General features: G+C 33.1%; 1 protein-coding gene across 1 annotated transcript in view; it reads left to right on the top strand.

The window, feature by feature from the left end:
- Positions 1–3,146: 3,146 nt before the first annotated feature.
- LOC147643239 (uncharacterized) overlaps positions 3,147–16,613 on the top strand; it is a 38,076-nt gene continuing 24,609 nt past the window's right edge. The window contains exons 1-2 of the mRNA XM_086835214.1: positions 3,147–3,199; positions 3,894–4,232. Coding sequence (XP_086691340.1) covers positions 4,122–4,232 — 111 coding nt within the window. The 5' untranslated portion in view covers positions 3,147–3,199; positions 3,894–4,121. The remainder of the gene's footprint in view (positions 3,200–3,893; positions 4,233–16,613) is intronic.

Below are 16,613 nucleotides of genomic sequence, written 5' to 3'. Positions count from 1 at the left end.
CAGCGACAACTCTGACTGCCTTCTTCACCTTATGCCAGGAAGATGATTTTGCCGGAACATTGATGTATTCAGAAGTGCCCTCTTAACCACAATATGCCACAGAGAAACGTGGCAGGGTACAGCTAGTATTAAATAAAATCAAATAATAGTTAATAATAATAATAATAATAATTAATAACAAACAATTCAATCAAAAATATTAAATGTAAACCAAATTTAAGGACCAACTAAACGGATATAAAAACGGAATAATAGGGAAATCAAGCATCTTATTTGGCTTATTAATTATTAAATTTAATAACACCTTTCATTTAAAATATATTAAATAATAAAATAATAACAATTGATATAGTATCTGTTGCTATTAAAATTTAAACGAAATAAATATAAATATGAATAGAACATTTCTAAAATTGGTAAAGATAAAATTCTATTATTTTAAAATGATCATAAAGAGTATATAAAATTACATATATTTTGAAATGTTTACTATTGAATATAGTTGAATATTGTGGGGGAGTTATGTATAGAAATATCTCTATATTATTTTTATATAATTAATACAATTTAACTCTTTTTGTGAATCACTGAGACTGTAAATATATATTTAGAAATTTCCAGCTTATATTCTCTATTGTATTTGTTTATTTTCAATACTTGATATGGCTTTATTTTCGATTTCAATATATATTTATTAGTAAATATATATTATTTATATTATATATTTGCATATTTTCGAACAGTGCCCGTCCAGGTCAGTGTCACTTATTTTTTTCGGTTGGCATAATTAGGCGATATCTCTCTCGTGTGCGTATTTTTAGCGATTCGTGTTATCAGCGAACGGAAGCTGTGGGCCATTTGCGAAGGCGCCTCTCGATCCGTTCCGAGCTCAGTTTTTGGGTTATTCCATAGGGACAGGAGGGGAGGAGGACGAGGGGCTGAGGGGGGCTCCGAAAAATCGCAACGTGTCCATTGGTCGATGGGCTACCTCCGTTTCCCCCCCGGTTCCTCCTCACGCATGCGTCGTCCGGGATGTCATTGGGTCATTGGGAGAGTCAGGCGCCAATGGGAAGCCGGGAAGCCGGGAGGTCGAAAGTCGGGTTGGGGTTGGGCTGAGGTCGTTTGGGAATTTATTTGGGTGGGGGGGTCATGAAGGTCACGGCACAACCTCTGACCTATGACCAGGCTCCAACTATTAAAACTTTTACCAATTTTGGTTATTTACCATCAACTAGCTCAATTTCTTTTTAATTTCAAGACAAACAATTTTAATAAGGTAAAACTCGGTTGGAAATTAGCAATAGAAACATTCAAAGAATTAATATTCAAATTGAATTCTAAATTAAATAAATAGTTGATTAATTTATGGCTATAATTTATAGTACAAAATTTTTTTTAATACAAACCGGTGGTTTCCATCATCGAAATTTCGAACTAAATTGTAAATATTTTGAGTTTTCTATTAACAACCATCATGAAATTCATTAAAAATTGTAAAAAACATAAAGCAAAGTATGTTAGTTCAACAATAATAATAAAATAAAATAAATTATGCGCAAGGTGAGCAAAATTTGTGCATTTTTTGCTATTTCTTTGTGCATTGCAGAAAATTAGAGGGAATTTTGGGAGATGATGAGAAGGCATCATCTCCTTTTAGCCCGATGACCGCACACTCTGAAACGGTCCGATACACCTGATTTTCATATATGTAATATGTACTTTTCCAACTTTTCCCTCCAGCAAACTTTTCCGCCTTTGTTGTTAGAGCATGAAACACAAAAACACATTCTATATGTGAAAAAATGCATCAAAAGCTGCACATTCCGTTTATTATGAGATCGGATTCGGTATATTCCTCCAGAGATTTACTATATTTTTTGGTCAAGATGTCTGAAATGATCTTTCTGTAATATATATGATATATATATATATATATATATTATATCTATAATATATATATATTATGTAGAGTTTGAGCTAGCATTGGTTTAAAAAAATAGATTTTACATAGGATTTCAGTTAAAAATTTTTAAATAATGAATCCCTTTTCTAATAAATATAATATTTTATATCAACATGATAATAGTACTAGTAAATATATGGTATAGTTTGCAACCAAAATATATATATAAACAAATATTGTATAAGAGTTCCAAATAACAATAATATCAAATAAAAAACTTCTTCAGGATATATTAAAGTCTTTATAAAACAGTTTGTTTTTTATCTTTTTTAAACAAATACACAATTTTCCAATATATAAATTCAAATGGAATGTTATATACTTATTTATTTATTTCTTTAAGGTAATAGGTAAATATAAATATGAAAACATAGTTTTCATATAAAATTTAATTTTCTTGAAGTCTCAAGATTATTTTATTATTAATTATCATCTTATTTTAAACCATCAGAAATATTTATTTTTATTATTTTTTTTCTAAGAATATACAGAAATTTCTTTTTCATTTCTGTCAGTGTAGAAATGCAAAAAGCTTCACAGAAAAAGTGTGTGTGCTCCAGGAGTAAGAGTGAGAGGGGTAATTTGCAAACCGGCTGCATAGTTAACAATAAAAACAACAACAACAGGAACAACGAGAACAGCGAAAGGTGAAAAGTGTGCAAAGAGCAATGGATTTTGTTTTCTTTTGGTTTATTTCACTTGTTTATCAGTTGACCTACAGAGCATCTCGTGTGTGTGTGTGTGCTATGTGGGGGGGGGGGGAGAGAATAAAAGGATACAAAGAGAAAAGAGAGAGAGAGAGAGAGAGAGGAGGAAGAAAGAGCAGGCGCGATAGACTTTGCGTGGAGCAGCGACACCCACGCACAAGCAAGGTGGGGAGCACAGAACAGAGAGAGAGAGCCCCCCAAAAAAGACAGAGAGAGAGAGTGAGAGAGAGAGGGAGAGAACCCCTCGGCTGCATCGACGCAACAGGCTTGCAGTCGCCACTTAAGCGCCGTTATGCCCAACCAACAACAACAACAACAACAACAACAGTAATAACAAGAGCACGCAAAACTTTTGTCGTCTCGTGTCGCTTCGTGTTTCTTCGGCGGCAACTCGCCGGTCGAGCCCAAGCAGCGACGTAGGCAGCGACGCAGGCGGCGTCACCGGCAGCGGCAGCGAGGAGCATCGCAGCACGGTTCTTAGACCATTCGGTTGCGCGCCATCGTTCGAACGGGTCGGACAATTCCCACGGTCTCCACCTCAAAAAAACAAAAAAAAGCTCCCTATTACTACTACTACTCCCCTAACTTTTTTTTTTCAAGTGCTCTCTTTTTAAATACATCCCGCCACACACACACCACACACACTCGAACACACATATCAGTGCAAAAAGGATAAAGAAACCCTTCCTTGTTATTGTTGTTGGTTTTTTTTTTTTGCGAAAAGTAACTGTGATCCGAAAGTTCGTGCGTGAAAGAAAAGCAAATAATAACCAAAATTGTTAAAAATTAAAAAAGTGGCAACCCTAAAAAATAAAGAAGAGAGAGAGAGAGAAAAGAATAAGAAAGGAAGAAAGGAAATTGGAAAGAAAGAAGAGAAGCCGAGGATCCCGGGGATCTACGAGTGTTTTTTTTTTGTATTCGGGGAACTTTTGCCGGTTTTCGGTTTCTCCTTTTCGGAAACTCTTCGAATCTTCGGGTTTTGGGTTGAATTTTTTTTCGCTGATGTTGGAAAACGCATCCAGTTTCTGTGTTCTTTGCTTTTACTCGTTTATATTCTCCGTTACCGTTTTTTGTTTGATTTTTTGCACAGAGAGAAATATTAGATAAAAATTTAATACAGAAGTAAACGCTTTAAACGTGTTAGAGACCTCTTTTTCGATAAGAATCTTACATTATAATGTTTATCACTTAAATTAGTATCTAATTCTTCGATCTCTGTGCAGTGCCATAGCCTTAACCCCAACCTGCCAGCCGTTTAAGAACCAAAACTCAAATACGAACCGAAACTGCCTTTCACACAAGTACCTAAAACCTAAACTAAAAAAAATAGCTGCCAAAAGTAACCGAATACCAAATACCGTATAATATCTGAAGATAAATAATAGAATCAAAACGAAGAAAATAATAATACAAAATATATCACTGAGACGCGTTAAATTTGTAAACAAACGATGACGGGATCACCGGGATCCCGGTGGAGTCCAACGGGGTCGCTGCTCCTGCGGCTCCTTGCCGTGGCCTTCGTCCTCAACGCCTGCCACGTGCCGCTGACCAATGCCAAGGTGAGATGATATATAGTTTGTACATATATCCGGAAGTGGGGAATCGAAGAAATCAGATTCAACCAAAAACTGATAGCGAACACTTTTCGCTTTCATTCACTTGATTTTTTTGAGGGGGGGTTTTGTTTTGCATTAATTAATTAAACTTTGGAACTATAGGTTGTTTTTTTTTATGGCTACTTAAACTGACCGTATCGTAGATAAATATATACAGAGCCTTAAAAGCCAAGATTTTGTTGATATAGGGCTTTTGTATGGCCAAAAATGGTTTGTTTTTTATTAGCTAACGACTTTCACCTTGAGTGTTGGTAAGCTAAAGATCAATCAAAGCTTTGGTCTTTGAATTATTAAGATAATTTAAAAACTTTAGTTAATAAAATTCACCTTCCAAAAACTCTCTAGATTCTAGAGTCTTTAATAACTTACTTTCAAAATCAGTGAAGTAATACCTATTAGCATAATTTATTATTACAAAAACTCTCTAGAGTTATAATATATACAGGAGTTCTTGTCTTAATAAATACTACTTTCAAGATCAGAAAAGTATTAACTATTAGTATAAATTATTGTTTACAAAAACTCGGTAGATTCTCATTATTATATTATAAAGAAAACCTCCTTAACTTTAAAGAGTCTTCAATAAATAGTACTTTAAGAATCTGTTAATATTATGATAGGATATATCTTTCCAAAAACTCTTTAGATTACCTTCATTATTTAATAAAGAAAATGATCAGATATGGAGTTATTTTTAGTATAATTTATGTTTCCAAAAAACTCCCTAGAATTTGTTGTATTATTTAATAAAGAAAACTTTAAGGAGTCTTAAATAAATAGTACTTTAAAGATCAGTGATGGAATTACCCTTATTATAATTTATCATATCAAAAAGTCTAGATTCTCTATATTATTTTTTATAGAATGAATGAAATTTTAAATATCAATTTGTTGATCTATACTATTTCGGTTCTATAGACCCTCTCAACCCAATAGTTTCTAACTATTTCGATCCATTACAATCCCATTACGGATGACACAACACACGAGACGACGAACTTGAACTATATTTAAGATGACACACAAAATACTAAATATAAAACTACAGCGATTAGCATACAAATTGATGGAAATGGGTTTTTCATTTTCAACATAATAAAATAAAAAATGAACTCAAATAACAGACCCACAAAATGTTATATCCCCCTGTTAAGTGAATGTTAAAAGACCGGATTTGGCGGCGACAAGAGGCCAAAAAAATAAACCAAATCTCGATGATTCCATGGGAGGTCATCATCTTGGGGTTATCACTGCCTCAAACAGACGTTGGAATTAATTTCGATTTGTATATTTTTTCTTCTTTCCAAATTGTCGCTGGACACTTGAATATGATGCGATTGTTTCGAATCCGAAATCTGTGTTTTATTTTTGCCAATTATTATGATGAGGAGAAGTCGATTGTTCCAGTTCGAGCTCTAAATTCTATCTATATGACGGGTGTTCCACATATATATACGTACATATAAACCATAATGAGCCGTGATGATAGCGTCTTATCAGCGTGTTAATGACATGTTGCCCATAGACGATGCCCGGCCGTTGTCTTTGCAAATGAAATAATTTCTTAAATTAACATTTCAATTGTGTGTTGTGTCTGTGTGCTATATAGTTCGATTCTTTTTCGGATTGTTGTTTTTTCTTTGATTCAATGTTGTTTTTGCTGCGGGTTCACTTTTTTATCACATCGGAAGTTGCGTAAATGAGGCCAAATTCGAACTGTGTCGTTCGTCCGTTTGCCGTATAAAATATATATTTATATATATATATGTTTACTATATCGCCTGGACAGGGAGAAGGAGGGGAGGCTTATCATTGGAGCTCCAAGAAGGAGCCACTGCAAATCGGAGTGTAACGAGGTCACTGACAACAGCAAGTAGCTTTGATATAGGCTTTAGAGTTTTTCCAAGTTACCCATTTTTCCCTCTCTGGCCCATCCGGCGTATGCGTATTATTTGCTGATCACATATTACGTATACGTTCAGGTGGCCCCCCGGGGTTTAGCTACAATCTTTATCAATGTCTAGATATAGTTTATCGTTTATTTTGAGCCAAAATTGATGACTGAACTTGAGTGAAGGTTTTGAACTTAAAAATAACACTTATCTGAGTATTTTATTCAATCATAACCGAATATGAAAACATTTCTTAGCCATATGGCTATCAGATCTTAAGTTTAAGTTGTTTACCAATGTAAACACACATTCTTCCGTCTTATGGGTTATATCACTCACAGATTGGCCTCTCCCCTATCCCTATATCCCTTATATATATACACTATATATATACCCTTTTTTTGTTAGGAGTCCCGCCACTTGTCTGTCAAACAAACTGTCAAAATATTTGCATCATCAACAGAGAGCAACTGCAAAACCCATAAACATAAAACAAGAGGCCCCGACAAAAATTCATTTTGCAGCTTTTCAGTTTGGTTTCTTTTTCGGCTTTTCGGATTATGTTTTATATATTTTGTTGTTGTTTTTCTTTTTGGTTTTCTGTGTAAAGATGCGTCCGTTGGCACATTCCCTTCTCCTGGTTTTTCTTGTTTTCGTGGCTTCACGGTTTCTGTTTCGATTGTTTGTTTGTGCAACATATGGACACAAGATGTTGGACCCTCGATCACACACATGTGATACATCTCTCTCTCTCTCTCTCTCGCTGTCTCTCTCTGTCTGTGAATCTGTACACTGTTAGCCAGGATCGTGTGTATATATCTGAAAGCATTTTAAATGGGAAAACAAGCCAATTGAAATTTTTGGGAAAATTTCAAGGAAAATAAACGGAAAGTTAAGCCAGACAAAGACTATGTAATAGCCGGTTTTGCTGTGCAACAAAAAGCGTTGCCTACTTAGAGGGGTTTTTCCTTTTCTCTGTTTTTAATATATTATTTCTTTTAAATTCTATATTATTTATATTATTTCTTATATTATTTATATTATGCAATCTCCAATGCCTGCAATCATGTGCATTTTTCAGTGGAAAGAGAGTCAGGCGAGCATTTGTTTAAATATTACATTGAGGCTGCAATACGCCTCGCCCCCCCTCCTACCGCCACCCACTTGAGCTCAAGTTCAACACGAAATGGTGTGAGGGGGGTTTTTAAGGGGAGGGAGGGATGCAGCAGGGACAACTGGCACACTTAAAAAAATTGTTTATACAAGGCAAGAGGTGCGAGGTGCGAGGTGCCAGCGTCAAGTGTCTGGTTCGCTTTTCCTATAATGCCTAAAACAACTGCCCATTGGCGATATCGCCGCGTGTGTGTGTTAACTTTGTCAATTGTCATATATAATATAGGTAATATATATATATATATATATATATATATCTATATATATAGCGCTTGGTGCACAGCTTCCGGACATTATTAGTCATCTGACCCGCCTCTCTCTCTCTGTCTCTCTCATTTGGATTCCCAGACATATCGACTGGATCCAAGATCCGTTTTCCCTGGCCCACGTCCAAGGCGTGACGTATGCGCCTGTTGCAACAAGGAAAATGCAGGGGAAAACTGAGGCAAGACTATGAGGCAAGGCATTTATTTATAGATGATACCAAAGTCTGGGAGTTCGATGAGCTTCGCTTTTCTTTTTTTTGCTATTGATATTGGATTTGTGAGTTGGAATGCAAACGAAACCAACGGTGTTCATTAGAGTTCATTCCACTCGTTCTTCCCTCCTCTTCTAAATGGTTCGAATTGTGGCTATTATATCCAGGTGATAAGGTGATATATATAGTATATATATATATATGTTCTGCAATATTTTGCCCCGTAGACTAAACACACACGCTTTGGAAGTGGAAATGTAAACCAATGCCAGAAAAGTAGTGCAAAGTCAATTTTTTCTCAGCCTGACTTTTTGTGTTTCTCACTTTGCAATGTAATTTAATATTTGCATGAGGCATCTGTACGCTAAATATATATACATATATGATATATATACATAGAGAGAGAGAGAGAGGGAGAGATAGAGAGAGAGATAGAGAGAGAGGCATATGAGCAATTATTGTTTGACTATTGCATTGCGTAAATGTTGAAAATAGAAAAACCAACACCCATTAAAATTCTCATTCTTCTCGAGGGGGAAACAAAAATTCCGAAACTGTCGCAATTTGCCTTCTAAGTTATTGCAAAATGCAATAGTGTCTGCCCAATGTGGGTGCTTCATATATATATATATATATATCTATACAATACATAATGTATTTTGTATATATATATATCCATTGTGTCATCATCCCATCATCTCGTACAAAATAAAAGAAAATAAACAAAATGACGCCATTAAAAAATGTGTGGTGTGTTTGAAAATTGCATTTAAATTTTCTATTTAGGCAAATGTTCTCGCGAAAACAGTGCTAATAAATCTAAGAAAATCAACGAAATGATCCCATCATCATCATCGCATCAGTATGCAGCCAAGGCATATTATATATTATATATATTTTTTATTTTTTTTCGGGAGGGTCTCCTCATTCCCATTCCCATTCCCATTCCATGACCATTTCCATTCCCATTCCCATTCCATGACCATGCTCCCATCCTCATTCCACATTCAAGGCATCATCGATTTAAGCTCTAGGCTATATAAATCTTAGCGTTTTTCTGGGCGAGCCAAAAAATAAAATGGGAAATAAATAAAATAGGAAATAAATTAATAGCCCTTTCGGTAGACTGTAGTATCTACATTGTATGGAATCTATTTACCGATCACGTTGAATACAAATTCAACTATATATTTTATTAACTATAATAAATTGATTAAGATATAGGCAAGTGCCTCATGGAATTTTCTATTCCTAATGTCTTATTTATTGTGTTAAAGTATTTCTTTGAATTTAAATTATTAAATTATAAGCAACTTATACAATTTACTTATTATTTTACATATAAAAAAATATTTCTAGAACACATTTAAATTTAAATACCTTTTTTTCAATATTTTAAATATATGTTCAGAACTTTTCTTTACAGGATTACTTTTTTAATCCTTTATTAAATCTTCCTTATTTCACGTATAGATTTGCTTTGAAAGTGTAGAAAAATATATTCGAGTCCCTTTTTTAATTAAAATATATATTTACAAATATTGAATTATGTTTTTAGTATTTAATTTAATTTAAATTACAGCCTTTCCTTTTATATTTATGGCAAAATGTTTTAAAATAAATAAAATCCCCTCTGGAAATACAATTTATAATAGTTTTGAAAACCTTTTCGGACTTTTTCTCATATATATTTGCTTCAAAAATATACAGAAATATTTCAACATATTTCAACTTATATATTTATTTTGTTTAAATTTGTAAATATATTTTTACATTTTTTCTACTACTTCCATGGCTTTTCTATAATTTAAAACATATTCAAGTCCTTTTATTGTATATCATTGCATCACAAATAAAGACAAATATTTCTAGAATATGTATTTGAAATTCAATATTTTTATGTAATAAATAACAAGTGTACATCTCTTTTTCTATTCTTTTGGAATCTTTTAAAACAATTTCTTATTCTTTTAAACATTTTTTAATAAAGTGTAATTAGTTTAAACTATTCCCGAACCTTTTCGATTAATGATTTGCTTCCGTTTTTAATGGGTTTTCTTTAAAAAATAAAAACCAGCCAGAGAATCGATACTATCACCAATAATCTGTGATCATTCGCAGAAACTTTTTGACTGCCAATCAATAATAGATAAAAATTTCCAAGGCAGATGATCGAAAACGGGTTTCGCTTCGCTTTAAGTTCCATTGGATAAATTAATGCTTTTGCCGGGAGTGAAATTTATTTGAATTTGGAATTAGGCGATAGATTCAGATTGGGATTTTTGGATGAGATTAATCAATGGAAATTCTTGGAGCAATATCAATTGATTGAATTGACTTTCAATTCATTTCTAATCGTTAATCATAAACGGAGCAGGGATGGGCTAGGAAAAATCAAGAAATTAATGGAAATGCCACCCAACAATCATGATGATGATGATGCGGGTGACATCAGCAGTGGCTTCTGTTTTTTTTATGGGGAGGAGGAGGAGAAGGAGGAGGTCGTCGCGGGATCGTCTTCATAAATCTTAAACGCTTTTTTATTATTTCGGGGGAAATTAAAAAATGCCTGCACAGCATCGCAAGGCAGATCGCAGATCAAAGATTAAGATCCATATAAGTTTCGTGTGGCGTCTCCCAAGTTTTCGATGCCATTGGAGTTGCATCATCGCCTGGCGATCTCCATTTGGAGCATGACGGGAGATAGAGACAATAAAAGATGAGAAAAGAAAAGAAGGAGGCAACCAGCCAGTGAATTTCAATGGAAATTCACATCATTTCAATTTGTATTAATTGATGCCCGAGCCTTAATTTCCACCATAAATTCGGCAATCAATATTTCTTCTTTTTCTTCTATATCGCCTCGAGTCCAGTTCCTGTCAAACTGCGCCCAATTAATTAGTAAACAAAGCATAAAAGCAGCAATCAAACAAGCCAACAAAATGATGCATAATTATGCAAATTTGTTAATTTGCCATTGCCTTACGCGACTTGCATATATTTATGCTTTAATAAGCTCCAAAAAAAAGAAACAATAAAAAAACCGAAAATAAAACACAACAAATACGATAAAACCATGGCAAACACTTTGATTTTCAATTTAATTTGAATCGATTTCGATTTTATTTCTAGGCTGTTTAAGTGATTTTGAGTTTTATATTTTTAAGATATTTTTCAAACAAATTTATCGATTCAAAGCGATAAACAAATCAATAACTAAGATTAAGAAATTATAAATATATTGAAATACCTGGAAATAAATAGTTTGCTAACAAATATAAACACTTAGATAAATATTACTATAAATAAATTAATTAAACCTAAAAGAGTTGCAAGTAATCGATTTTAGCGATAGTTTCTATGCAAAATCGATAACAATTAATCGCTTTTAAAGTGTGTTTCCACTTCGATACATAAAATATTTATATATTTCGGCATGTCAGCTACTTTATTGATATTTCATCGAATTTGTTATTTGTTTTTTTTTCGTTTCGTTTCGGCTGTGAAGAACAAAGGCTAACAGTTTTTTTCAGCTAATTGCCGCAGTCAATTAAAGAAATATGTTCAACCAACTAAAGCGGGTCTACTATGTAAGCCCACACAAGGTATACGGAGTATCTTTGGAAGAAACTTATAGCCCATGGGCCAAGATAAGATATAGAGTCCCATATACATAGGTGGCATAGTTTCCCGACTCGGCTCTTATTGCCTTTGCTTTTGCTGCAGTTCATGCTCATGTTGTTGCCAAGTTGATAAGGTGTCCAACTGACTGATAGTGAGGTGTTCCAGGTTATGGGATAGGGAATGGAAATGGGAATGGAGAGTCATTAACAAATGGCTGTCAAACTGCTGCCTGAACTCGTGTGCTGATGAATCTTAATTTCACTTCATTTCATGCATTAATCGCCGGTGACATTTGCATGACCAAAATCGTGTGAGATCGTCACTCCTTGGCCATAATCAAACAGGTTTCTTAAAGATACACTAAAGTTAAGGTGGCTAGTGACAAGTTTTAGGCTGGGAAATGTGACTAAAGTGTTTGAATTTACTTTTTAATTATAAAATATATATGTTCTACTACCTAAAATAGTATATAATATTATAGATGAATATTTCTATATTTTCCTAAAGTATTTGTATAGTTTCTTTCGATTTTTTTCCCCAAATTCAAGCAGAAGCCGCCACAGCTTATGATTCTTTTTGAGGCCAAAACTAGTTGCCTTATCGTGCCGCCCATTAGCCAGACTTTTGTCCAGACCAAACTGGCCAACTAAATGGGCCCCCTACGTTTCTTGGGTTGACTCAGCGTTCAAATATTCAAAGCGGTGTCGGGTTGGATCGCCCAGAACGCGTGCATACTCCACTCAAGATATATATACAGAAATATATATATATATATATAGATTTTCCCCTGCAATTGGAATCATTTATTGTGCTGGAAAACGGTGTCGGCTTGCACAAAATACTTTCTGCCAAGATCAGCGAGTTCTGGAACCAAGTTCATTAGCTTCTGATGGGATTGCGGATCAGCTGGTATTATTATTCCCGAGACAGACTATACAAATCAGATTTCACGGGGCGTTGTTTTTTAGTACAAAATTCAAGGGAATTTTGGTAAACAGGAACTCGAGATAAATGTGAATGAAAAGTGTAAATGAGATGATGTGTGAAGGGAAAAGTTTATACAAATATTTGTATACATATATAAATATAAATGTATATCAAGATATAAAGCTACCTATTTAAAGACTTCTTTAAGCAGGGATTGTATGGAATATAGATATAGATTTATAAATAAATAAAAAAGAGTCACAAGGACATAAAAATACTTATTTAAATAACTTATTTAAGCAGGAATTGTATTATATATAGATTTATATTACGAAATAATTAAGGAATTCATTACTTTTAGAACTCTTATAAAACTTTCATTAATTTGTAATAATTAAATGAAAGAATATAATTATTTTCAACTTAAAACCATAACTTTTTCCTTGACAAATTGAATGACATATGCTTTTACGATTTCGATTTGGTTTCGATTCAGTTTTAAAACGCAGAACGAGGGAAACAAGTTTCCTCCCGATCTGATCATGATCAGCATCATTATCATTATCACTTTATTGATTTATGCATTAATAATTCAATTAATTAAACCCCCTCTCTCTCTCTTTCTCTCTACTTGCAGGTATGTTTGCAAAATCTATATTCATTCGATTCAATTCGATTCGGATCGATTTGAGAGGCTGAGAGAGTCGAAGACTCGAGACTGCTTGACGCTTGCCAGCCCCGCCTCTGGCTATATGCATATAGGTAGCTATAATCATATATATTCACAAATATATATACATATATATACCCCGATCGAACCCCTAAATGAGCCCATTAGCTGTCAAAAGACAAATATTTGTCGCTGTCACAGCAACAACAAACACTCGCTGCCAAGTTGACTCTTGACCAAAAGCCAAACTTGATTTATTTCCTGTTTCTGTGTGTGTTTGTTGTTGGCCACAAATGAAACGTGCCGCCAAATAAAACCAAAAAAAAAATAATAGTCGAATAAAAGCCCCAAATATAAACTTTAGACAGCCACGATTTCTATTTCTTCTTTTTGTATAACAACAAGAGCAACTTGACCTTGGAGATCCCAAGCTAACATCCCACAGATTATATTGGTCACAATTTTTTAAGGGAACAAACATTGATGAGATTTAAAGATAAAAAAAAAGATACTGAGGTTTATATTTCTCTATTTTCTTACTAATTTCTATGTCGATTTTTGGCATTTAGTTTCTTATTTTACTTATCAAAAGCAGGGTTTTCTTGAAGAAATGATTAGTTCTTTGAGTTAATTTATGGCTTTGAAGGGTTTCTTTAACATTAACAGTGGGATTATATATATTATTAATTTGTATGGAGATTTTATATCGATTTTTGGCATATATTTTCTTGTTTTATTTAATTTAAGCGGGGTTTTCTTAAAGAAATTATTAATTATATATTTATTATTAGTTCTTTTAGTTAACTTATGGTTTTTAAGGGTTTCTTTAAAATTAACAGTAGGATTATATATATTATTAATTTGTATGGAGATTTTATATAGATTTTTGGCATAAATTTTGTAATTTAATTTAATTTAATCGGGGTTTTCTTAAAGAAATCATTAGTTCTTTGATTTATCTTAAGGTTTTTAAGGGTTTTTCTTAGTTATTAAGTATTAAACATGTAAAGTAAAAGGTAATTAAAGTTTCTTTAGTTTCTTTTGGGTATTTTATATGGATTTTTGGCATATATTTTCTTCTTTAACTTAATAAAAGCAGGGTTTCCTTAAATAAATTATTAGTTATTCGACTTAACTTGTTTTTTTTTAGGGTTTTCCTTAATTATTATATTTTGAAACCTTTAAATAAAACCCAGAAATTTGTAATTAAGGCCTAAAGACATATTGTTACATATTTAAATAATTAATTATGAACAAGATCAAACTGAAAGTAAAGAGTTTTTTAGTAGCAACTTTAATATTTTCTAGTAAAATGTTTAAGCCCAAAGTTAATGCTAATCTGACTGACTTTTAACCCTTCTGTTGAACTCGATCTCTAAATGCTTGTTGAGCTCTAAGCACATTATTACACCCAAAATAATTTCTTGGAAATTTACATAAAAAAAACGCCGCGTTTCGCCATAACTTGTACGGCAAATTGTTTTTATTTTTTGTTTATAATTTTGTTTAGTTTTTTTTTTTCGCCTAGGTCATAGAACCTGCCAAAATGGTAAATGTTAATTGTCTAGGATGGCATATACATTTAGTAATTACATATAGTAACCTTGTACGTGTATCATAAAGCCGCCAAAATGTGTGGCCTTTCGTGTCACAAAAAAAAATGAAGAAAAAAAACCATCGCACTTTGGACCCCATTGACAGTTTGACAGGCATTGATGTATTGTCAGCTGTGGCAGCTTTAGACCCAGTTATGATGTGTGTGTGTGTGTGTGTGTGTGTGTGTGTGTGTGTGTGTGTGTGTGTAGCTGGGTGTGCCTTGCAGCTTACGCTAATGCAGTTCAAGTGGAATCATAGAAGAAATAACTCTTCTGTTTTCCTGCCAAGCAAAATGTTCAGCAATGCGAGTCGAGTCCATAGTCACAGTCACAGTAACAGTCGCAGTCGCAGTCACAGTCACAGTCACAGTCGCAGTCGCAGTCGCAGTCCCCGTCACTGTCACCCCCCCTTCTCCTTGAACCCTTCTTGAATTCCCTGTCCCCCCGGAGAAGAGAAGAAATCAACAAGCCGCAGTCAAGAGGTTGGACTCCTCCGCCTCCTCCTCCTCTCCAGGTTGCCCCTCCTGAGATATATTCTTGTGTGTGACAATGAGAAGGAGGCCTATATAGCCACAACAACAGCACTGCGAAAAATAGTATATATAATATATGAGAAATTAGAAAGTGTTTAAAAGTAAAAGAAAAGAATATTATTTTGTTATTTATTATATTATTATTATAATATTTATTATTATATTCATTATAATATTATTTTTATATTTTCTCTAGGTTTTTTAAACAGTAAATTATCAATAATCATAATTAAAAGTTAGTAAATGATGAATTTAAGCATTTTTAGAAAAAGTTCTAAAGGGAAATATGAATTTAGTTTGCAGAAAATTTAGTTGGGAATTAGAAGAGCATGTCTTAGTAATTTTCTATTGGAATTTCATAATAATTTTAATAATAATTTAATAAAAATAATAATATAATAATAATATTATTTATTATGTATATTATTATGTTATATTATCTAAATGTAAATAATATAATAAAAAAATTATATTAAAATAATAATAATACTATTTTAATAAGAATCTATATATATTCTATATAAAAAATTCAAATATCGATATTTAATTGAATATAATAAATACTTTTTCCATATATTTACGATTTTAGAAAATTTCCTCTTAAAAAGAAAAGACATTTATTAAGCTGAAAATCTAGTTGGGAATTATAAGAACTTTTCGTTCTGATTTATTTATAGATATTCAAAAGATTGTCTAGAAAAGTAAGACAGAATAATTGTGAATTTTTATTTTTCTCAAATTTGTTAAAAACTGAAAAAGTAACCATTTCTTTAAGTGTATAATCTTAACAGATTTTGAGACGGCAAAAGTAACAGCGACAGCGACTCGTCGGCGACTGTGACTGCGGCTGTAATTACGTTTACTTGTTGTCTACTGTTGCACTCTGTAGTTGTATTTTTACTTTTATTTCCTACTTCTTCTTCTTATATTATTTTTCCCTTTCGCATTGTCTTGCTGTATGTGTGTGTGTGTGTGTGTGTTGTGTGTGTAATACCCTTTAATAAGCAGGATGACGTTGCACTTGACAACAACTGCAGCGAGGCACAGATACAAAGATGCAAAGATACATAGATACATAGATACAAATGCCAAAAGGAGCCAGTGCAAGAGGTTACCTTTTATACCAACGCCTGCCTTTGTTGCTCACACTTGAGGTCAACCCGTCAGCAAACATAATGCAGCTCATTCACATTCCATCGCCCCGATATTTTACGTATATATAAATATTTATAAATATATGTGTATATCTGTGTATTCTCCCGACTTTTTGTTAAGTTTTTGTATTAGTTTTGCCTGGGTTTTTCCTTAAAAATTAAGAATACAATCGAAGTATTAGCTTAAATGATGTTTTTAGTAATTATTACACTTTAAGGTACTGAAAAATATAGAAAATCCAAGTCTTTAGTCCACTTTTGATCCCCTTTGACTCAAA

Source organism: Drosophila serrata, unplaced genomic scaffold (assembly GCF_035046125.1).
Source record: "Drosophila serrata isolate PLE 108 unplaced genomic scaffold, ASM3504612v1 contig_276, whole genome shotgun sequence".
NCBI classification, from domain to species: domain Eukaryota; kingdom Metazoa; phylum Arthropoda; class Insecta; order Diptera; family Drosophilidae; genus Drosophila; species Drosophila serrata.
The sequence above is the reverse complement of the archived record's forward strand: the minus strand, read 5'-3'. Positions and strand labels throughout refer to the sequence as shown.